The 25,262-nt window shown below is 35.1% G+C and overlaps 2 protein-coding genes across 2 annotated transcripts in view; one reads left to right on the top strand and one right to left on the bottom strand.

The window, feature by feature from the left end:
• The window catches only part of CENPP (centromere protein P), a 141,465-nt gene that overhangs the window by 111,015 nt on the left and 5,188 nt on the right, over positions 1-25,262 (bottom strand). The window contains exons 5-6 of the mRNA XM_032193861.1: positions 23,801-23,889; positions 16,038-16,134 (exon numbers count right to left, since the gene is read on the bottom strand). Coding sequence (XP_032049752.1) covers positions 16,038-16,134; positions 23,801-23,889 — 186 coding nt within the window. The remainder of the gene's footprint in view (positions 1-16,037; positions 16,135-23,800; positions 23,890-25,262) is intronic.
• OGN (osteoglycin) lies at positions 1,071-11,241 on the top strand. The gene is made up of 7 exons (XM_032193862.1): positions 1,071-1,253; positions 1,910-2,162; positions 6,454-6,538; positions 8,470-8,628; positions 9,183-9,385; positions 9,927-10,022; positions 10,611-11,241. Exons 2-7 carry the CDS (start codon positions 1,995-1,997, stop codon positions 10,779-10,781), a joined length of 882 nt encoding a protein of 293 aa, XP_032049753.1. The 5' UTR covers positions 1,071-1,253; positions 1,910-1,994; the 3' UTR covers positions 10,782-11,241.

The following is a 25,262-nucleotide window of genomic DNA, read 5'->3' as shown; positions in this document are numbered from 1 at the left end:
CAAAAACTTTTTTTTTTTTAATAAAAGCCTAATAAGTTCAGAAAATTGCAAGTGATTATAAACTGGAAAAAAGTTTAGACAGCAAATGGCTATTGCCAATCTCCAATTTCCATATTTACTAACAACATCTGGTTTTAAACAAGACAGAACTTCCACGAAAATCTATCCAAATAGGTCTACTGTTTATCTCCAACATTATCTAGGTGATAGTGCTATCTTATATATATATATATATATACATATATTTAAATGAAGTCATTAAAATATTAATCTGAATATCTCCCTGATAGGTTTTATTGCTACACATTTTTTAAACACTTAGAAAAGCTACTTCGTAAACTTACAAGTTGGTCATCTGGCTCCCATTTATACAGACTGCCAAAAATACATAATAAGGAAAAGGATAGGGGGAGGAAGAAATGCATTAGAAATCTAGAATACCACTGCTTCTACTTCATAGAAAAATTCTACACCTGGATGGTATTTACTAAGCTATCTATAGAACTGAAACAGAACTTCACTTGAAACAAGTATTTATTATGAAACAATTTCTAAATAAATTCTGTAGTAAGTCTTTCAGTTAAGAATGTAGACATGGATGACTCGTCTGAAAATCTCAACACATCCCCCACCCTGCCCCCAAACTCTAAATAGTATTTTTTGTTTCCAGAACCCTTCACACAGAACAGTTTCCACTTCTTACCTAGGTGAAACTTCTCTAAACATATACAAGTTGTACTGAAACATTTTATCAGTCATAAAAATGTGACTAATACATTATACATATGTTTTGGCTGTACCTCTGTCTCAGTCAGAAAGCAGCTGCTTTGTCTCTTAGCTAAACCATTAAACAAAATGGGTAACACATGCCTTGTTAGAGACCTCTAGTTTGCACAATTAATATTTGATTTGGAGAAAAAGCCTTAACAATTATAAAGAGTAAATCACCCCATAGCAGAAAACCAACACTTTAGCAAGTGGGATGAACTAGACAGATTTAACATTTACAAATGTTATTCAAAGTACAACCCCCTGCTCCAGGATATTACCTCTTACCCTAGGGACAGAATGCTGGCAAAGCATTTTTTACCCCATGGAAAGCACTTTTAAGACTGTCAATCCTGGAAGAAGTATTCATTGCAGCATATGTATTTCATAACTTTACTCTTTTTATCAGTCTACTTTGGGTTAACATATACATAAGAATATCTGGTTTTAGGACACAATCACAGAACTTGGAATCTACTAAAACGGTAGGTGGACATTTTTTCCTAAAAGAATATTAACTTAAAGTATACTAACCTAAAGCTTAAGAAAAGCACTCAATTACAACAAGCAGGAAAATATGCTGTGCAAATATTTATTTTTAAGAAGTATTGCGTATGTATTTAAAATGCTTTTAAATTAAGTTTGTAGCCTCCAAACGAACCCCAGTTGTGTACAACCTGCAAAATACTCTGTGGTGTGTGTGTAAAGTTATGTTGTGCAATTTACTTTCAAATGTAAAGGCAAGAGCAATGAGAGAATGATTTTCAAACCTAAATGCCTTATAACAAATATCGATATCTTGACAGCAGGGAAAAACCTCTCTTGGTTTAATTGATTCAGGTTTGTATATACCAAGTGTTTTGTAAACTGCTTTACAAAATCCTCCTGACGTTACCAAAAGCACTACTCTGGAAAACAAGCAAATGGAATTAAGATAATATTTTCCCTTACCAGTTGGAAAAGGCTGTTTGTTATTTCCTAGTTTGTCTTCACGTTAAGAACAGTTTTTATAATACTGGAGCCTAATTAAAGAATACCAAGAGTTAAAAGTTGTTCCATGTTCCTTATGCGTTAGAAACCCCTGCCAACTAGTTCTCTAGGCTTTAAATATTGTTTTGACGGATTGCATTTTCATTTCCAGTCACAAAGAAAGTATTCTCCATAGTCAACACACTAGCAGATCTTCATCAGCTCTGTGCAAGCCAGATACACTGTTCTGTGAGAAAATGAAGACTTTGCAGCCTGCTTTTTTTCTGTTTGTGTTTGTACCTTTGGTGAAGTCAGCACCACCTATACAGCAAGAACCATTCAAGTTTTATGACTATGATACAGATGTTACCATGGGAAGCCTGATCCACCAAGATTATGAAATACAGTCCAAGGAGATAAAAAAGGTATTTATCTTATCAGTTTAATATTTTAATTGCTAAGCATTATATGAATGAATAAGGTGTAACATGCATGTATGCAAGTTTTGTGGAGAAGTCTCACAATAATGGCAAAACATAACAATAGTTTCAGATATAAGGGAAATGCACTCCAATTAAAACCACAAAAATACTACCCTTGCTACAATTTGAGAAACCCTCATAAGACTTGCTTTTGCAAGTAAGAATGTAGCATTTTAAACTCTGCTGTAGTTATGTACCTACTATTTTCAAGTTTCATGAAGAGTATGTACTAGCACACTAGCTAAACAGTTTGAGTAATGTATTAACAAAATAAGTTTAAATTAAAAGCAAGGAGGGTGATTTTATTTAGTTGTGTGGTTGTTGTTATTTTTTATTAAAAAAAAAAAAACAAAAAAAAAAAACTTGAAACAGTGCTTTTATTGTATGTAACCTGTCATCATAAATCAGTTTTCCTTTGATTCAAACTATTACCTGGTGGTTGGTTTGTTTTTGTTTTTTTTTTTTTTTTGCCCTTTTTTTCCCCTGGTATTTTTGCTACTTGACAGTTTAGCAGTCCTAAGCTACTACAGAATGTCCAGTCCTGTTGTAGTTGCATATAGTGTTAACACTTTCAGACTCTTAAACGCTGCAATAAAAATGTGTTAGGGCACTCATCAGCACCCCCAAACGGTCAATTCTGAACTGTTTTGCTATGTGCTCCACATACATGCTTGTTAATTTAAACACAAGACACAAAAATAGAGATGAGTTAAATGAAGTGCAACAGCCTCAGCAGAAAGGCACAGTGAAAACCCTCATCCTTCTGTTCAGAGTGGCTCTGACAGGACCTAAGAAATGCACAGAACAAGATACAACACTTCATCAGACGGGTAGGAAAAAAGCTAACAATGATTGTCCTAAAACTAGCTGCCAAGGAAAATGACATTTCTAAACAAAGTGGTAACTACCAGATCTGGATATTAATAGCCTCAAGGTAGTTTTTATCAATATTAACTGTACTTGTTACAATAACATGATAAACAAATAAAAGGGGAGAACAGAAGGTAATTGTTATAAGTAATAAATTCCAGTACATCTATAGAGAAATCATTTCTGCATATATTTTTACTATTTTTCAAATTCCATTTAATTATAGCTTTCTAGTATTAAACTAAAAATGGCAGCTCAATATTTATAGTAAAAATTCCTAATTCATTTCTGAATCTGACATCAGCAACAGTGACACAGTAACATGTTTCATAAACCTCTGATAAAGAGACCATTTTAAATAACTCAACAAATAGGTGACTATCTACTCAATAAGCAAATTTTAAAAAGCTCCACATCAATTTTAACAAGCTAGGCACAGCATCAAATGACATTTGCTTCTAAAATCATTTTAATAGGAATACACTACTATTTTAGCAAAAAAGACGACTAAGGAATATACTGTATACCTATAAGGAAATAGTGCCAGCAGATATGCCACAAACCAATCAACGTCTGTGCTGGCAGCAATATACACTGGAGGTCTACTGAAGGCCAACAGTTCTGCTTAGGGTAATTCCAGGAATGCAATCGGTCATTATTTCCATCGGGTCGGTCCTCCAGTGACGTGTTTTCATTGCAAAATAATAAATTAGTTCCTTATGTGCAACAAATACATCTATACAAGTTCCAAGGTTCCCAATTTAAAATCACTGGATATGCAAGCAAGTCTTCTATTCACTTACAATAGAAATCGTAGCTTCCAGAATATTTCAAGCATTAACTGTAACTGAAATACGTGCCAATAGTTTCTTCAAACATGCCCAGTCAGAAAAGCATGACACAGTTAACTCCTTACTGTGTTCTCAATCAAAAAAAAAAAAAAAAGGAACCGGAATTTTTCCAAAAAACAGAAGTACCATCTACATTTGTGTTTGTAATCAAAAAAATGAAGTGAACTCCAGTGTAATATTCAGCAGAAGGTAATCCAAGCCATATCCATTATAACATCTACTGTTTGAAACAACAGCCTCTCCTGTCTAGAAATTTAAAATACTAGAAATTTAAAATCATGAAATCTTGATTTCTACAACAGGAAGAACTATTCAGTTAGACACCTTCATGAGTCTGTACTCAATTATTCCATTGAATATAAACATTCAGCTTCATAGAACACCCTTGTGTGTTATCAGGATGAATCATTCATTTACTTTGCCAAAGTTTTAAAGATATTTAAAGTGTTCAGATATCAAATTGTAATCTGGTTTTGTATGAGGAACTCATGTTTGCAGAGTCAAGTGCAAGAGGCAGGTGGAATTTAAGTATGTAAGCAGGTCAATGTTTCTTCAATGTATACCCTATATATGGAAGTAACAAAATTTCTGCAGTTATAATCCAACCAATCTTTTGCACCAGTATTCCATGGCTAGGAATTTCTATAGCTGACCAGGAAATACTGCCAATATACTGGTTATTTCTACTTTTATTTGGGGGCCTGGGAATATATTGTTTGTGTATTTAACAGTATTGTGTAAATAATCAGTTTTATTCTTTTGTTGACATTTCCTGCTTTCAGAAACTAGTTGTGTGCTGTATCCTGTAAAGAACTCGCATGCATACTTGTTCTCGGATCACACCTCAAGCAGGATACTGTATTAGAAACCTACAGCTGGTACATATGCTATGTCAGCAAACACTTTTCACATAAGCATATTAAAGCATATTAAAAGCATCCCTTGTGAGCCAAGCACACTACAATAAAAGTGCAATTGTTCTACATCTATACCGAAGTTTCTACGGGCATCAATACTTCTGTCAGTATCATGTTTTTACATGCCTAATCGACAGAACTGTGCAAACTAAACATTTTTAAAGATTTGCTGTTTGAGTCTTCTAACTTTTCAGCTTACACTCCAACTTCTCTATACCAAATACTGCAGATCTTTTACCCTACACAGAAGCTGCTGAACTGTCATCAGCATTCTAACCTGTGGAGAAATGTTCTGCTATAACAAACCAACCTCTCCCAAACATTACAAAAACCCCCACAAAACTGTAAAAAAAAAAAAAAAAAAAAAAAAGGCCATAGCCTGGATAGACAGACGCAGAGGCAAGCCAAGTGATGGATGATTCACAGGCTAAAAAAGGGTCAAAATGACAGAGGCTGGCCAAGATACTTGTTTCTAAAGCTCAATGGTTTTATATTGCTAAATACAAATATTCCCACTAATAAATAAAGCAAAGTTGGTACCAGAAGTAAACCGACAGTGTTACTTTCACATTGCTGTAAGTAGATGAAGAGTATGCTACATGCCTGAATGAGGAAATAAAAAAAAATGTTTCTCTTGTGAGCAACCAGAGAAGCTCTCTTCAGTTACTGTACTCAGGCCAAGATCCTGATCATTAAGCATGTTTAAAGAAAAATGTTCTACACACCTGTTGATGTAGTTCTCCCCATGTGTTGCTGGTAGCCAAGTAGAGTGAGAAGCACATTGTCTTACTCTGTCCTGCAAGTATGACCCATCAAAAAAGACAACAAATGATGCTAGCTAAACACAACTGCTACGGTCAACCTAACAGGCCCTCCAAAGTTTAATATGTGCAAGCCATAGTATGACTTGCTGTAAAGGGAAATAGCATGTAATTATAATCCCAATCATATTCAATGAAAACCTATAATTTCCTGCATCACTAAAGACTATCTGTTAGGAGTTCAGGTTCAACAGAGATTTAAGTACATTTAATGAATACGTACTGCAAAACTTCAGCCAACACCTGAAATGAACATGTTTATAAAACAAGTTTCCGTGCAACTGAAAAGTTTAATAAATATCTCTATGGGGTATTTCAGATAATTTCAAATGCAAGGAAACATTGGGATTCTTTTTGGGTTTTTTTTTTTGAACATAAATAATTTAAATTATAGTCATAAGAATCCTTTCAAATTTTGCATTATGCCTTCTGCAAAATACTGTGTCTTCAAAAGTGCAGGTTTTTGTAGACACTCATTGCTTACGTATTCCTTCCCCATAACAGTTGATATTTTCTACCCTCCCATGCCCCCTTATGGTTAGTGGTCTTATCCAAAGAACAGTAGCAGCAACATCTTCCCTTTTTGCCTTTCAAACCGCAGAGCTCACATACAAAAGGGATAATATATCATCTTAGTCATCCAGTGTGTAAGATGAATATAAAAATTAAATGTCACAAGAAGATGTAGGAAGCTCATTTGAAAAGATGTACTATTTAAGACCCTTGTAATACTGTGCTTATTGTTTTTTAAAATATCATTTGCTCTCACACAAAGGATGCAACAAACGTTTCTCTTGACACTGCCCTAAGACTGCAAGGGGATGACAGCGAACGCAGTGTAAAACCAACAAAGGATACAAGTAAGTTAATGGATATGGATACTGTAACATGCAAACTCTACAAAAGGCTCTGAATATAAAAATTGAATATACAAAGGACGACAAGGGATATACAAATAACATTTTGATCTATGAACATCTTTCATATCTCCTATGGAAAGTCTTCTAAACTTTTGCCTCTGACAGAACAGGTTAATAAATCAAAGTATCTTCAGGTAAACACTGAATACACAACACAGCCTATAAGAATCTCTCTAGACTTACCCATTTGTATTTGCTGTAGAGATGTACCCACATTAAATAAGCTAGGCAGTACAAGCAAGAAAAGGAAAATATATACTTCAATATAGTCCACAGTTTCCCCAGCTTGCAATGAAATATATTTAAGTTAAATAGCTTAACTTGAAACTTCTGTTCTCACAATGCGCATCTGATGACTGTGGAAGTCAACATTTTATACACTCTTGATTTTTTGATTCTGTTAACATGTAAAACATCCAAAAAATTTTGAAATTGAATTGAAATGTAAATGAATTTGGGCATAATATGATTCCTAGGACAAAAACAGTTAAAATATGTCAGGGACATTCTTCCTACTAGCTTTGAGGTGTATTGTCTCCTAATGAGCCATGATGATTTTTACATGTAAAAAGAAAAAGCTGTTTTCTGACAAACACAGCACAGAAAAGAGAGAAACATTTTGGGCCTATCTGTGATATCACAGATGATTCAGCAAGACCACTGCAGTGTCAATCTGCACTGAAGTTTTAATCATAGGGATTAGCTATTGCCAAATAGCATCTGTCAACAAGCCTGCATCAAAACAGGAACAAATCTGGGAAAACCCCAGAGTTTCTACAGAGTTTCAGACAAGCATAGAAACTGCTGCATTTTAGATAGTGATACCATTTTTTTTCCCACAATCTCCCCCCCAAACAGAAGATGACAAACCAAATCAAAAAAAAGCAAACTGGGTGGAACTCAAGTTAAAGCTCCAAATGTCAATCCCATTTTCTGCAGTTCCTTTGTGAGAAGGAGAAAAAAAAGTGCTCTAGTACATACACTGGTTTGGCTCAGTATTTACTATTTCAGTAACTCTTCAGATTGGGGAAGATCCTTCTGTGCTATGCAGTTTTAACAGACTACCTACCAGCACAAAACTACTCTTTACTACAGACCAAATTGGAAGCCAACCAAAATTTTGCAGTATATAGGTAACAATGGTAACAAAACTGGATTCAAAGCCGTATTTGTTATATGTATCCGAATATTCCTGTCATAAAGAATTAGCACAAATAAGAAATAAATAATAGTTTATTAACATTTATGACAGATAGGACAAGCCATAATAGACTTAAACTGTATTAAAGGAGATAGAGTTTCTGTCATTATTCAAAATTATAGCTATACAAAAACTCAGTAACAGATTGCCTAAAGCAATTATATAATCACCACTACTAGAGTTTTTATAAAGAGGATTAGACAAAATAGTAGCTAGGAGTAACACAGAGTATACATGACCCCACCAGAAATGCTCCAGTGCAATTGTAATATCAAACGTGGGCACTTCCAGATATTTCTCCTGCATGACTTTCTCTTTTGAAAGCAATGGTTCTAAAGATTACATTTAACATGGCCAAAGCGTTGCAGTCATCAAATTCACAATGTTCTACACTTAAAAAATGAAATAATATGGATTAATAGCATTCCAAGACAAGCTCAGTTAAGAACAGAGAATATAACACAGGGAAATTACGCATGAAAGAATACAAAAACAGACAAAAAAATCAGGGTATTAAATCTGTGTGGAACTTGCTGCTGGTAGAACAACTAAAAATTTAATAGAGGGGAAATCTCTATAGAAGATACCAGAAGTAAAGATACCAGAAAAAAATTGTTTGAATATTAGTTGAATAACTTTTAACTGTCTACTCAAAATAATTTGCTTTCAGATTTACCTACTTGTCTGCTCTGTGTGTGTTTAAGTGGATCAGTGTACTGCGAGGAAATAGATATCGAAGCTGTACCCCCACTGCCAAAGGAAACAGCGTACCTATACGCACGATTTAATAAAATAAAAAGGATAGCAGTCTCAGATTTTGCTGACATTAGTAAGTAATTTGTAACAATAATGAATTTGTTGTTGTCCTTTAATATTATGCCAAAACAAGATATACTTTATATTTTGCTAGGTTATGCAATGTGTATTACTTAATTCAGTGCTTGTGCTAGAAGAGGAACTGTGAAGACAATATGGATAACCCGCTTTGGCCCACATATCCATTTTAATCAAGCAACAGGGTGCTAAAAGTCAAATTTGACTGTCTCCTGGCCAGTCTTAAACGACCGTGTACGTTTCTTTCCAGTGCTCCAGAGATCTCTCCCACCTACTTCACTCTATGACACTGCAAATTCTACCAGGATCTACAATCATGTTTTCTCTACGCAAACAGGAAGGATCACATACATGTGGATATATATATATATAGTCTCAATAATGAGGAAAACCTAGCGTGGATTTCATTCACATTTTGTGATCTACAAATGTAAATACTAACAGGATAGTGCAGCCATTGTCATTGTAACATCTAACAAAACCACGCATGTTTAGTATGCTACGCAACTATAAATTTGATACTTAGATTTCTATTTCTTTTGTGTATAGCTACTTTGAGAAGAATTGATTTTAGTGGAAATAGGATAGAAGAAATTGAAGATGGAGCCTTTTCAAAGCTTCTGTTATTGGAAGAACTTTCTCTTGCTGAAAATCGGCTTGTAAAACTTCCTGTTCTACCTCCCAAACTAACAACGTTTAATGCAAACCAAAACAGAATCAAGAGCAGAGGAATCAAAGCAAATGCTTTCAAAGTAAGTAAAAGATGACAATCTAGGCAACCAAGGTAAATAAAAGGAGTATGCCATCACTGGGATTTTCTTGTGTTTTTGTGATCAAAGAAACAAACTAGGAGAAAGCAGCTTTTCAGGTTTTTTGTTTTTAAGGCACTCTGGAATAATACTCCTACGGACAGTGGCGCACTCATGTAGTAGTTCATCTAAAAATTCTTGTCTTTAAGATATAATCCTACCTACTTCCTTTCTCTCTCACACACAAAGAAATAGTGGATTCAAAACTAATGGCTCAAATACAAGTCTGTGGATGACATAAATGCTATTAAACAAGGATATATATTTATAGTCATAGTTTTTATGACCAGTATGCCAACACTGAAATTTCCAGCACATAGAAGGCCTGTGACTTTCTTGGTACAATAGGATTCAACACTCACAGCAAAATATTTCCTGTTAGATCACTTTATTGGCTTTCTCTGCAATCAGAAAAATATACATGGCTTACAACAGAAACAAGAGTAAGCAATATCAGCAATGATTCTCTCTTTCTTTCCAATAGAAGCTGACAAATTTGGCCTACCTCTACTTGGGACATAATGCACTGGAGTCTGTTCCCCTGAACTTACCAGAGAGTCTGCGTATTCTTCACCTTCAGGTATTTCTGAACTATTTCCTTAACTTTATATTATAAAAAGACCTAGCTGCACAAACCAATCCCCATTTCCTTCTAAAACAGTTTAAACTGCAGTTGTGCTACAGATGTCTAGTGCTCCTCCACATAAAACAATTTAGCTCTCATTTGTTTGGCCACAACCAGTGTTCAACATGCACATCCTCATTAATACACAGGAGGAAAAAGTAGTTAAGACTTGAAATAATTCTCTAGGATAAAGCAAAATTTAAGTACCCTTACTGTCAGAAGCTCTTAGCTAACTATCATGCAAAAATTTCTTATATTTGGTGTACAAAAGCTAATAAGAAATGGTAAAAAAAAAAAAAAAAAAAAAAAAAAAGCAATAATCTTTTGTCAACCATACATTCCAAACCTCAAATTGTTTATCAGTTCATTGATTGGTTTGAAGAGACTTGATTCCTACCTATCTTTAACACAATCAATCCCAGTGACAATAAAATGAGTGGGGATAATAATAATATTACAGTTTGGCAATTCTCTAACTTACGTCTGTGTATGCGTGTGTGCATGTGTATTTACTTAAAAATGAAAATTTGTTTTGTTTTGCAGTACAACAACATTACTACAATCACTGATGACACATTCTGCAAGTCGAACAACACACGTTACATCCGCACGCGTATGGATGAGATACGGATGGAAGGCAATCCAATCCTCCTGGCAAAGCACGTTAATGCTTTTTCCTGCTTGAGAACATTGCCTGTAGGGACATACTACTAGTCACTACTTACATAATTATACATGCCAAAATTCAAGCATGGTAACAGAAGATCATTCTTATTCCTGTTTATATCCTCTCTTTTGCTAATGCAGTTTTCCCTGCATACCCTGAACTTTTTCCTGTGTTGAAATTGAGTTCTCCTCTAAAATAACTATTTCAAAACATCCACTTAATTTAGGAGTTACAATGCCACCCATGCTTTCAGATTTTGTTGATGAAAGCATAAAAATGTGTGTACACATGCATATGGTTTCAACTTCTAATTCACTATTTATTCTTAACATGTAGGGAAAATCATGAAACTGCTTTTTCACATTCTTTATCAATTTCCAGGACAACCACCACATTTTGCTTTCAGATAAACACAAACATTCTTTGAGCAAGCTACAGAGGAAAAATAAATTTTAATTCCAATCATACTCGCTTTGATCTGAAATGAAGCTTTTTCAGCTGACCTTCGAAAGTGCATGGAATGAAGTTGCATATGAAAGAAAGTTATGTTTAGACACAGAACTTAGCAATGTTTAACTTTATTAAAGCTTCCTTGAAAACTTGATTAGTGGAAAATGAGAAAAATTCTTATCTAGGCTTAGTATACCTAGCAACAAAGCAAGCGGAACATTCAAATGTGTCAAATGTTCCTTTAGTATTTTTCTTTCAAAAATAATCTAAATACAGTTATAGATATATATTACAATTGAATGTATACATATATACGCATTCAATTGTATATACTACATATAAATATTTTTACACATTTTTGATGGAAATATAATATATATACACACACCTTGTTCAGCTGTGCTCATATGAGTCAACTTTATCTTCCCATTTAAATACAATGCTCAGCATACAGCATGGTATGACAGAGTACCTTTGTTATTAAGGCATGATATAAACTGAGCCTTGTTCACTGCTTTTTCTTGACAGGAAATGTGACAATATAATTAACAGCAAAGCTGAATTAATGCTTTTACCTGTAAACGAGCAAGATTTCAACTAGCTGTCAGTACAAAGAAACAGAAATACCTTTGTACAGAAACACGTTCACTCATTACACAAAAATCACATTAAATCTTTAAAAAAAAAGCTGATTCTATCACTGATCTAAAAGTAGTGCTAACCCTGAGCAAATGAAACTAGCATGATTTCACTCAAGTACTTTAAAACAATCTATTGAAAAGAGAAAGCTATGTGTGCAGACCTCAATCCATTCACTAAAACTGGACATAATGTCTTTCAGAACACAGGGTTTCTAATTACACAAAAATACATTTCTTCTAACATGGTTTCTCCCCTCAAATACCTACCACAGGCTTAAACTCTTCAAATAAACAAATGCCAAACAAGTGCTAGTACTATTACCGGATCAACTTCATACTAACTTTGAAGCTAGTGTAGATATCTAATTCGTAGAACTAGTTAAGCACCAAATGCATGATGTATTAATACCACCTAGAATACTGATTTTTAAGGTATTTTGTATTAATTATGTCTATCTTATTTAGCTAAGCCTTGATTTGTTAGCGCTTGTGCTCTGGGGAAATATTAATAAATTCAAACTTAATTTTGAACATACTGATGCTCTGTCACTAAGAGTGTTGAGATCTATGAAACTGTAAGTCACTTTTTAAGGTTAAGTGACTATGTCAAGAATCAGCTGTGGGTTCATCATTCTGGAAAAAGTATACGAATATGAAAAGCAAGACAAGTATATTTTTGCCCTGAACCCATTACTCAAAAAAGGCATAGCAATCCCCAATTTTCCAGTTTAGATTATTTTAAAAAGAAATTCCATTGTCTTACTGCATCTGAGAACAAGAAGTCCTACAGCAAGAAAAACATTTGATTTTCATTTTTCCCATCTAAATCATAAAATTTTGATATTTCCAGGTGTTCAGCAAAAAGATAAACAGCCCCAAAGCATATCAAAATACATTCCAACTTCAATCCAAATTTAGACCAGGAAAAAAATAAAAGCCAGCAATTCTCTCATCCCCATTTGATAAGATGAAGTAAACACAAGTTATAAGTAGTGCCTCTGATCTTATTCTCGTTACAAGTCATTACTACTAAATAAAGCTCTTCCTAATATTAATGGAGTCAATACATATCAAAATTATTCCTATTATTTCCCTGTGAAAACAAGCATGTGCATACACATGCATAAACAGGTGTATGCACATTTATGTAGTACATGCACACACAAACGCTAAGATCTTACTACCACCACACCATTAATTTTACATTAGGTTGTTGTATAGATTTTTGAAAAGGTACTAGACATCAACAAGAATTCTAATTTAACGCTCTTAATATTTTGTGAGCAAACCACAAGTAGACAACTGGTATTTTCTGAAAGCCCCACACAGACAATAAATTATCTGATACATTTTAACTTACTTTTCCCCATTCACAGCATGAGAAAACATCAAAATTTTTAAGTTAGAAGGGCTATACTATGCAAGATTTTTTGCCTTCTGTTTTTGTGACCTGTATTAATATCAAGCTGAATGTACACTGTTTTTTCCCCATTACTTATTTCTAGTCTGTATTTCCAATAAAACTTGAATTTTTTTCTTGTTTATCAGCTTGAATAATCTGCTCTTCCAACAATGCCTACATACTTGAGTTATGCAGTCTCATAGCAGACTATGGGTGTGCCTAGATCAGAAAATTATTTGTAGCTGTAAATCCATTTTCTAAACATATTTATTGCGGCAATGCAGCAAGACCTGCCATACAAGTAATATTATATGACTATCGGGGGGAGGGGGAGGGGGGGGGAACAAAACACACTAAGCTAGGACTGGGACACTTCAATCACCTCTTCAAAATTTATTTAAAGCACTACCTTGTAGATTTTTTTCCTGCAGTAGAAGACAGGAGTAGCAGCAGAAGGTAGTAAAGGTATACTGAACTCTTTTTTTTGGTGTGTGAGAAGCATGCATATTGCAGACTAACCTGTTACAGTAAAAATTCACAACTGCTTAGGCTCAAAGGCAGGGAATATATAATGTAGAGCACAATTTGTTTACAACTGAACATCGTTCTATCCAAACTTACTTAAAGCTGCCCCTGCTCTCTAGAATAGCCTACTTATTGTCAAATATATATGACAAGCAGCTTTTTTGCTTAATCCAAGTTATTTGTACCACAATTATTCCCTTTAACTGCAAAAACACACTACAAAACTGCTATTTTTGATGATCAACTTCATTTGCAAATTGCAATAGTCATTCATCTCACATCTCCATTACTACTGAATTATCCATTCACTTCTACTTTATTGCTTCCTTCTCAAGTACCAGAGCTAATAGAAAGGGGGGAAGAAATCCACCTTTCCTGCTTTTAATACGCTATGCTATGACAAAACTATTAGAAGCACTGCCTATTTCTACCTAATAGCCTGGGTAATTTTCTTTTCAATAACTAATTCATAATGCATATAAAACCCCCCAAAAAAACAGCCTTCTCTCCAGTACTGTTTCCAGTTAGCTGGATATATACTTGAAGTCTATCAAGCTGGTAGTAAGAAAAAAATCCAAAGTTTAATATTGTTATTGAAGTGCAAATATTTACAGGATAAGATTATTCATTTATTTTATGCAGATGTTAAAAGCCACTCCTAGCCACTTTCACTGAATTAAACACAGGATATTGTTACAAATGCATATATTACCCTTAGCATCTAGCTTTGAACACTTGGAACTGTCAGATTTGATCCACCATGCCTTTGTTAATTCTCTCATCTCAGAAAGCCTTCTACTTCTAAATGAAATTATTACTAATGCTGACATAAATAAGGCAGCCTAAGAATACCTTCATAGGACCATATTCAATCATATTCTCACAAGTTTGTCTGCTTTTCTCATCACTATCCTTGTCAATTAAAAAAGTAACTTTAAGAACAGTATTTGTAACATTGATGTAAACCAGTAGTATACAATATATGTATGGAGATACATTCACTTAAGACATAGATACATTCTATATGAAATACCACTATCCTTTACATTCAGAGACTGACCAAACCATTTTTAGAACTGCTTCCTTAAGACACATGTGACAATTTAAAATACTATCTTCTATTTTTTAAATGTTTGTACTGAATTTTACAATGAGGAATATTTACATTGTCCCAGAAACCACAGTGGCTACTGTCACGAGGCTGATCTAAGAATTAGTGAAGCTGGCGAAAAAAAACAAGAAAACAAACAAACAAACAAAAAAGCACACCATAAAACCATGAAGCCCTCTGTGCTCTCTCTACCTTGTCAGTCTCTATTTCACTATTGAATGATTAGTCTTTATAAAACAACCAGCAGGATTAGACAACATCAGTTTACACTCAGCTGAGGATAGGATTTTTTTTAAAACATCATCAGAACTGACCAAACAGATTAAAGAGAATGAAAAATGTTAATCCAGCACAGTACTCTGAAGAACCTAGAAGATTCAAAATATAGGAATCAAAGCAGGCCACACTTCATAATACAGCTAAAAAGCAATGAGGGTGCTGAGTTGAAGGACAGTAAATGCTTGAGCTAAATAAAACTGAGCTAAAAGAATAAATAAAAACAATTAAGTAGTTAAACATTGACCTGTAACACTAACCACTCAATCACAGAAGATGTTCTGTGTTTGCAAGACTGCTGTATTTTCACTTTGAAAAAGAGTTACTTACCTTAAAACCAGTACAAAGCTAACAAGCCAAGTAACATTAATTTAAAACTAAATTGAGATAGTATTTTCCACTTAAAAGGGAGGAGCAGTTTATTTGCTCTTCAAGTGAAATATTGCAGAACTGGAAGTGCTGTCACCCAAACACATGTCGTCACACTTTCAAAAGAGACAGATCCAGTCTTTAAGAATGCTTAAATGCCAAAGACCACAAATGTTATTTTCTTCTGGTTTCTTACCCCCCTCCCCTTTTTTTTCCACACCCAAAATGAAATGCAATGGCAATAAACAACCATTTTACTCCTCCAGAAAGAAGACACTGATATTCTTATTTCCTTCTACATATGAGGACAGGAGCATTAGCATGGTAAAAAAAACAACAAAAATACCAAGCATGGGCACTGTCCCTTGAATACAACACAAACATCCTCACCTAATATTCTCTGCTGAACACACAAAAGTAAGATTCACAGACTCTGCTGAAGAGCTAATTTCTTCTTCATTGCTCCATCTTGATGAACAACTTAAGAACCAAATGGAGAATTTATATAGAAAAGTTCAATAAACAGTACCTTGAAATGTAAGAATGTGCATCTACGATGTTCATACCACTCAGCATAAGATGAAAGGCTTCTAAAAAACAGCAGAAGATTTCCGTGTTTTTCAGTGCTGTAAAAGAAAAATATATTATTTATCCTAAACAGTACTAGTCAGAAGTATCAATTCTATAGCCTAAAATTTGCAATTTTACCTTTAAGAATTTGTGACTAGTATTGTTTGATTTTTTCAGAATTCACCAAAAAAAAAAAAAAAAAAGACGGGCAGTATACGTACTTACTGAAAAAGAAAAAAAAAAAACAAAAAAACAAAAAAACTACATGCTTTAAAATCCTCAAAAGATACAAAATTAGTCATGTATGTAATACGTGATAACTCAGTAAAGTAGTCCTCCTATAAAAATCTTAGTTTAACTTTATGCTTGTTCATCTAATACTCTATTTTCTGAATAAATTCCAAGGTATCGTATAGATAAACAGTAACCTGAAAAAATGGTAAGATTAACCAAATTACATTATTAGGTACTGAATGATCTTGTGATATTTGTTCTAATCAACTACATCTTTACATGATATTTATTATTGGCCTCTGCCTGCATGATATTCAGCTTTTCAAAATTAACCTTGAAATATGGAAAGCAAGAAAGTCTGCTCATTAGATGATGCATGGCAAATTTGATTTAGAAATAAGTGTTGATATACAGTTAAATCTTGAGTCATCTCCCATTAAGGAAAATAGTGATTTTCAATAATCAGTGCAGTAGGGCAGGATGAAGAAAATTGATGCAGATAAATCCATGACTGAGAAATGGACTGCAGAGATATTGGTGCCAGGCACTTTCTAAGCAGAGACTAATTAATCTGGATGGAGCAAGCTGATTCTGGCAGAACTCCCCTCGGCATTTCTGCAGTTTTGGACTCTTGCATGGTTTAACAGTTCATCTAATGAGCATGGATATACATGGATACAATGTGGCTTTATTCACTCAAATGATCCCATGCTTGCACTAAATTCTCTTGGAGCCTGATGATCTACAAAGAACAGTGCAAAGACACCTTTGCTAGATGTTCAAATAGCCAGAATGGGTTCAGCAGTGCTTACAGTCTATATTATAAGACTAACAAATGCTGCTTTGGCAAGGTAATATTTCAATGGCAGCATGCCATTGCAAATAATTAGTTTTTCACCCATAAAGCCTCTGGAAAGAGGGAGATCAGCAATAGTCATTTTACTTTCTGGCAAGTCTGAGGAATTTTCAATACAGGATACAAAGCATATGAGAATTAAAGAAAAGACCTTATTGCTTTGGCGTTGCCATTTTCAGAGTAATTTCAACAGCATCAAGTGCAAATGTTCACGTACAATGATTCCATGCTTAGTAAGAGTTTTTTCCATTTCTGCTGACCATAGCTACCAAACAGAAGCAGCTTTTCTACTTCAATGACTAGCACTGAAGTTATTTCCTTTTGTTATACCTTTACTGCATTTTTTGCATATAAGCAAAACGTTTTTGGTAGGACACCATTACACATTCCTTCTGTAACAGCCCAGAAAGACGGTGAAAAGAAATCAGTAATGCGCAAAAACTTGCCTCAGAACAATCAGAATTAGAACCGACTGGAGTTGTGAACACTTATGGTAGGTGCCATCACACAAGTAGAGAGTTTCTGCTTATAGGGAACCTGAACAGACCTTTTTACCCTCTTTATTGTTAACAAAGTGAAGGTGACCATTAGAGTTGAAAAGCTGTACACATGCTTTAATCAAAACAGAAAATATAATAATGCATCCACTTTACAGGGAATAATTGTACTAAAGACAAACCAGCGAAAATAGGTGGAGAGCTGGTTTGGGGAGAAGGTGAGGTGGAGGTGTTTGTCTCGGGATAAAAATCATTACTCTTCAAATTTCTAGTAACGTAAGGAAAAGGTAGGAAAAGGAAGGAATATAGGAAGACAGAAATTGCTGAATCACCAACCATCCATCCTGCATGGTCAGGGTGGTGGGAAGGAGGAGGGAACACTCAAAGAACGTGCAGTTTTGACTAAAGAATCCTGGCAAGAATGCAATATTCCCCCAAAGCTAACAAAAGCCGAGTGTCTGAACACCTGAAGCAAGAAGATTCTGTAATTGTAAGGATGAAAAGCTTCCCATCATCATTCATGTGAAGCCATGGTAGACAAAATAGAATATTAGTCATTGTCAAGACATACTTGTCAAGTGCTGCCTTGAAAATAAAGGTTTATTTCAGTTACCAGTATAGGATTTTACAAATCTTGCGTGGGAAAAATTTAGAAATACCTGACAGACACTTGAGAGTATTTCAGAAAGTTACAGAGAACTAAATGCAGGTAACAGATAGCTTATGTGTAAGACTGTCTTCTAATACCTTTCTTGTTTGAGGTAAGCTATTCTTTTTGATTTTTGGAATAGCTGAGAGCAGAAACCTGAAGCCCTTAGCAAAATGGTTGCAAACTGAATCATTTCAGCAATTCAGGGGAGAGCTTCACCTCAGATCCAGCTTTACTTAATATACAGGAACAGCAACGTGCTACACAAACACACTGGAAAAAATGTGATGTTCATTCAGACATTGAAAACGTAAAAGAAAAGCCAAACAAGTTTTATCCTAGCCTGGAAAGAACAACATCATTAAAAGGAAGTTACTAAAGTAGTCACAACTGCCAGCAAAACTAGGCCAAGACAAAAAAATGCTGGCAGTACAGGCAAAATTGAGTCCCTGGAAGGAAGTAGACACATACTGATTTACAATAGCCGACTAGCTATGTGTTCTGGACAGGGCTGTCTTTTTTAAAAAACCACAACTCATAATTATACATATAAAAATCTGTACACAGTATAGTAAAAATCTAGACTTAGTAATGACTGCCCACATCTCGCTGTCTAGTGAAGATGATGCTACACATAAAGCAATATGCCTTTTAAGACCGTGTACATGGAAAGAGGTGAAATAGAAGGTTGTAACCAGCTACATACTCAATGTGTTTTTAAAAAGACAATTCTGATGGAATATCCACTTCTGTGTACTTTAAAGGAGGTCACAAACCTTGTGATATTATTTTAACATGATGTTCTTTGTTTTTATTTTTCCTCTCAGATTCATCTTTCAGCAATATAGATGAACATTTTCAAGGCTAGGTCTTCTAGCAAAGAAAGATGGTTTGGGCTAACAAGTTCAAACAGACAGTTTCAAATGTGAAAAACAGCCTACAAAACATATAGGTATGTTCCTGAGAGGGATGGACTACAGCACATATTAAAGCTGTCACTAGCAAACAAATTGATGCAGAACAAAGCACAACTACATATATACATAGGACGTACATAGAAGCATTAAACATTTAAAGAGGCAAACAAAATGGTTAAGGTAACAAGAAGAAATTACAGTTTTGAAAGAAGCAAGGACTTCTGCTTCTCAGCTCCTGAGTTTGAAAGTCATTAGGCAACAAAAGGCCTTCTCCATTTATCATCTTCTGATAAACAATTTTCTACCAGTACTGTTAATCTCCAATTTAAGAATGAAAAACATAATATAACACGCCCACCTTTGTCGTGCAATCACAATGTTGAATGGTATGAGAAAATGATCATGCACAAAAGATTCTTGGATCAAACAGACCATATATCTGAGATGAAGGAGAACTAAGTAGTAAATTAGTTATGCATTGTTTCAAAATAGGCAGTTTATTTTATTTTTTTTTATTTTTTAAACGTGGGACATGATGTATGTATAGAACCAGTTATTCCTAAGTATATACTCCTCTTGGGTAAATTTAAGCAGCCCTGTATCTGTACAATAGAAATCTGGAGTTGGTACTTGCGGGGAGGAGGGGGGGGATCTGTGCTGGCATGAACAGATACAAGTAACATAAATGATTTTTTTTACATTGTTAAGGGAGCCAGGAGTCTGCATATGGGCACCGTTTCAATTAGCTGTCTGATAGTTTTTAAACTACTCATAAACAAATAAACAAACCTGTGTCTAGAACAAGTAAATTCCTAAATTAGCCTTAATTCCTAATGCTGAACTACCAACTGAATGCCAACTACCACAGATTCTATAATACCAAGAACACTTTCAAAATAATATATAACGAGGTATTATGAGAGTGCATGTTAAAGTCTCTTTTTGGAAAGAATTAAGCAATACAAAATGTCACCAGATTTAAAAAATAATAATCCACTAGAAGCAGAAAACACTGATGTCCAAAGCCAACATCCATGTAACAGAAAAGTTATCCAAAAACAGCAAATAGCATTTTCAGGCTGAGATTTAGCTATGAATCAGGTTAAAATCACATGCCCTTCATCTGAACACCACTTCCCTTTTACTAAATAACATCAACAAAACACAAAAGTATACAAGAAGCTTAAATCTTATGACACTATTCAAAGCTCCATAAGTTATTTTAAGACAGGAAACCTATTTTAACTCGGAGCAGCATACAAGACATCTTGCATTAGGATATGAAACCAAGGAATGACTCTTACAGCTGTGGGAAGAATTCATGCTTCACCTCCCTTCCAAGAGACCTAGCCCGTGCAGTGTTTAATGTAATGCAGACATTTCACAAATCCTTCACTCTGACTGATAAATTCTAATTAATAAAACAGTAGCTTTTAAATTGTCTGTATAAACTCCTCCTATTTAAGTAATCTATTCATTAGCTGATCTCCCATTACTTGTTGAGCTAGTTCAGTCAAAAAGAATAGGAAAAAAAACTGGGAACAGCATTTTTCATAGATGTTGTGGTCCTCAGCACTAATAAAAGCTTAACATAGGTGATAACTGGAGCAAAATTCAAAAACAGTGTTGTGATTCCATCTGCATATACCTTTTACTGTCACAGTATATTTAAGAAATGGCACACCTTTTAAAAAAAAGTATTACATATTCCAGCAGTAGCTGTTTGAAATTAAACTGTTGTATTTTGCTTGTTCTAAAAACATGTTTCTCAAGTGCTTTAGTATTCCTGTTTTCTTCCAAAGCATTTAAAAAGCAGCATGAGCTTGGGAATTACAATTGACTGCCAAGTTTTTAACTCCAGTGCTACTAAAGACCCTTTTCAATGATACATTATGAAAAATGTAACCAAAAAAAAAAAAAAAAGAATACTGAAGATTTAAAGACAGTAAAAGAAGGAAACAAAGTGGTGGGGAGACTGAAAAAGAACAATACCAGATTCAGCTGGTCAAGAAATGGAAGAAGAGGGAGGGAAAGTGTGGGAATCCAGATTCTAAGAGCAACTAGGAGAGTGAAGAATAAAGGACTAGTTTGGAAAAGCCTGAAACTGGACATGAAAAAGAGGGGATTGGGAATTAGGGTAAGAAATCAGAACTAGCTAAAGAAGAGATTGAAAAAACAATAAAGGGAGATCGCATAATCAGAATAAGTCAGTCTAATGGTGCACTGCTGTCAAAACAGACATTGCCAACATCAACCACACTTTGGCCACATATTTTCTGCCTTAGATCAGTAATAAATACAGTTACTGTACGTTACATTTATACATTATTATGAATTACTTTTTTCAACCAAATGACTACTGCATCAGTCTTACTTGCCTTATGGCTTCATGAATTTACACACTGGCATGAGAATAACAGTACATACAAATCAAAGCTAAAGAGAAAGCAGAACTGCTTTCTTTACTGATGGTCAAGTCTTAATTCATTCTATAGCATTCATGAAAACATATGTTTAATTATGAATACCAGCATGACATGGAAAAAGACCAGGGTAGTGAAGAGAGAGGGACAAAACATGAGTGCTCAAGCTAGGATGAAATAAAGTCTGCCACTGTTTCAACACATTAATTTTCAGTGTAACTGTCAAGTCCCAAGACAACTCTACTGTCAAAAAATATGCATAAAAAACAGAGTAATTTCCTCTTCTAAATCCTGCTACTTGAGAGCAGTCAGCTAATATTCTTAGTCATAACACTAGCTTTAGTAGACCTGCAAGTAAATTCCAGAGCTTCTTAACAAAAACTCAGCTGTCAGTACAGACTAATGAAGCCTAAGGTAACAAACATTTTTTCTTCCCTATCCATTTGCCTTCCCTTTCCCTTCTCAAGTCTGAAAAATAACATAAAACAGAAGTAGTCACTTAAAGAACACATCAAGTTTGCAGCTGACACCAAGCTGAGTGGTGCAGCTGTCTCTTCAGAGACAGGGAAGGGCTGCCATTCACAGGGACCCTCACAGGTTCGAGAGGTGGGTCTTTGCCAACCTCACAAAGTTCAACAAGGTCAAGTGAAAGTTTTGTACCTGGGTCAGGGCAATTCCAAACACCAGGAAAGACTGGCTGACAAATGGATGGATAGCAACCACACAGAGAAGGACTTAGGAATACTGGTAGATGAAAAGTTTGATGTGACCTAGCAATGAGCGCTTGCAGTCCAGAAAGCCAACCATACCCTGGACTGCAAAGGAAGTGTGATCAGCAAGTTGAAGGGGGTGATTCTCCCCCTCTGCTCTGCCCTTGTGAGACCCCACCTGCAGTACTGTGTTCAGCTCAGAGGTCCCCAACATAAGGCAGCCAGGGGTCTGTTGGAGCAAGTCCAGAGAAGGACTGTGAGGATGACCAGAGGGCTGGAACACCTCTCCTATGAAGACAGGCTAGAGACCTGGGGTTGTTCAGCCTGGAAAAGAGAAGGCTGTACAGACACCTTACACCTGCCAGTTCCTAAGGGGTGCCTACAAGAAAGCTTGGGAGAGACTCTGTCAAGGAGCTCAGTGATAGGACAAGGGGTAACTAAAAGAGGGTAGATTTAGATTAGATATTTGGAAGAAATTCTTCACTCTGAGAGTGGTGAGGCCCTGGCCCAGGCTGCCCCAGGAAGCTGTGGCTGCCCCATCCCTGGCAGTGCCCAAGGCCAGGCTGGATGGGGCTGGGGGCGACCTGGGCTGGGGGGAGGTGTCCCTGCCCATGGCGGGGGGTGTGGGGGGGTGGTGGTGGATTTGGATGATTTTAAAGTTCTCTTCCAACTCAAACCATTCTATAATGATTCTATGAAATAATAGATTTGTTCCCAGCATAGTTTGCCAGCAAATTTCACAGTGGAATACTAGAGACAAATCATTTGATCATTATTCATCCTGCATACCAAAAGCTGACATCCTCCAGAAAATAGTCAAGAGTAGCATGCAGTAATGCGCTTGAGTTTTAGCATTTGTTTTTTTAAGCCATTGTGCAAATACGCTACTCCAGATTTTTAAACTATTTTCTACCTTTTTATTTTCTTACATAATATCAATGAAAAAATCCGGATATAAAGACGAGAAATGGGATATTGAGCAGAGAATTAGTAGCATGCAAGTACTGGAGAGGGGCTCTGTATTACACTTTAGCCATTCCTCATCCAAGTTTAGCTGTCATTGCACATCTGCAACACATATACACATCTGAGTAACAGATAACTTCATGATTACGTTAATGAAAATGCTCTGAGATTAGCTTGTTGCATCTTTATCTGAACCAAACAATTACAAACAGCTAAAACATATTACAACCCAGAACCTGCTTCCGTTTAACATGAATTCCTATCAGCCCTTTCAGACCTTAAAAATGATGTTCATTTCATCTTCTCTCCAGAAGGATACAGAGTAGGGCTTAGAAGTGTTCAGGTTGGGCTAACAGTACATTACCAAGCAAAGAAACTGACTGCAAGCAATTTTCATGAAGATTTGGTATTGCCTTTAGTATCAGATATCCCATACAGTAAGTCTCCTTAAAGAAAAAAGTCCACCTTACCTGGACACAAACTTGCTTAAGTCTGAATACTCTTCAGATTCCATTCTAATGTTGAAATCAGTAATAACAGCAGACACATTCTCTTTGTTCTGGATTGGAGAAAGAATGAGATATTTTAGAATTTTCTATACCAAGAAAAAAAATGTATTTATATATAAAATATACAAAAAGATATGCAAATGCTTCTAAACACAAAAATAGTCAAAACAACATTTTTTAAAATACATCCCATTTCTGTGATTTTTTTATTTCAACAATATCAGTACCATGCAGACAGCAAGGCTTTTAGAATAACTCAACTACTCAACACAGAGAACATACATGTATAAAAGAAGACTTATTTATAAGAGGTTTATCTACTTCCTTCCATGTCATTTCCATTTCTTTAAGGTTCTTCATATTTTCCAGCACAACACCTTCCTAGCTGTCACATAAACCAGAAAACTCAAGTATAATGTTTCATCTAGGAAACATATTAATGCTATCCTAAATTAATAAAACAAACAAACAAAACTTAGGGATAAATACATTATAATAAAATTAAAATGTTTCCAAATTAAAATACCTAACAGCATATAAAAAACATTCAGAAAAGAAGATCATATAGTAATGAAGCCAAAATAATTATTTTTTTCCTCCACATTCTTAAACACGGAGGTAAATGTTAGATAACAGCGAATGGAAAGGCTTAAAATAATGGCTTGAAGACCATAGCAAATATTTCACTTAATCCTGGAGACTGCATTTTTTCTTATTCCCAGTCATTACAAAGGAATGGCAACAGAGGAAACTAAATGGACAAGCTGAAGGCAAACGCAAACATACCACAGCAATCCCTAGTGCAGGTTGGACAGAAGTACTGCTAACACTGCCATCAGTAAAGATGGAAAAAGCAAGCCAAGACACTACAAAGTTTAATGTTTTGAGCAAGTAACTTCAGGAAAAAAAAAAAAATTTAGAGCAAAAGGTTCAACGTATGCATGGAGCTGTAGAGAAGCTGGTAGCAGCTGTAAGCTAATGTGTTACCCTGTAAGAGGACTGGTTTTCCAGGAAATGGGTTATTAACATATGCCAAGATGCCATCTAGGGGTCAAATAAAAAGATTTAATTGTAAAGTTCTTGAGAAGAATGCAACTCTTGAATGATTCCTTTCTCAATAGTTTTAGACTTGTTTGAGCAGATTTTCAAGCTAATTGTACGTCCTGTAATACCCAACAGCAGTTGGAGTGGAAATAATAAATGCTTTTACATTAAACTGCTTTCTTCATCCACATTCTGACCTTCATAAGCATCTATTTCTGCATAAGACTGTACAAATAAGCCTGCACTTCAAGCTGGCAAAACACTAGCCAGCTTTGAGATATAAGCTATGTGCTGGTCTGACGCTGCACCAAAACCAAAGTAACAGATAAGATGCAGAATATGTCAGGCGGTGAGTGACCAATACTCCATTAATGATCAA

This window comes from Aythya fuligula, chromosome 10, assembly GCF_009819795.1.
Source record: "Aythya fuligula isolate bAytFul2 chromosome 10, bAytFul2.pri, whole genome shotgun sequence".
NCBI classification, from domain to species: Eukaryota; Metazoa; Chordata; class Aves; order Anseriformes; family Anatidae; genus Aythya; species Aythya fuligula.
Note: the sequence above shows the minus strand (reverse complement) of the source record. Positions and strands in the feature narration are given on the sequence as shown.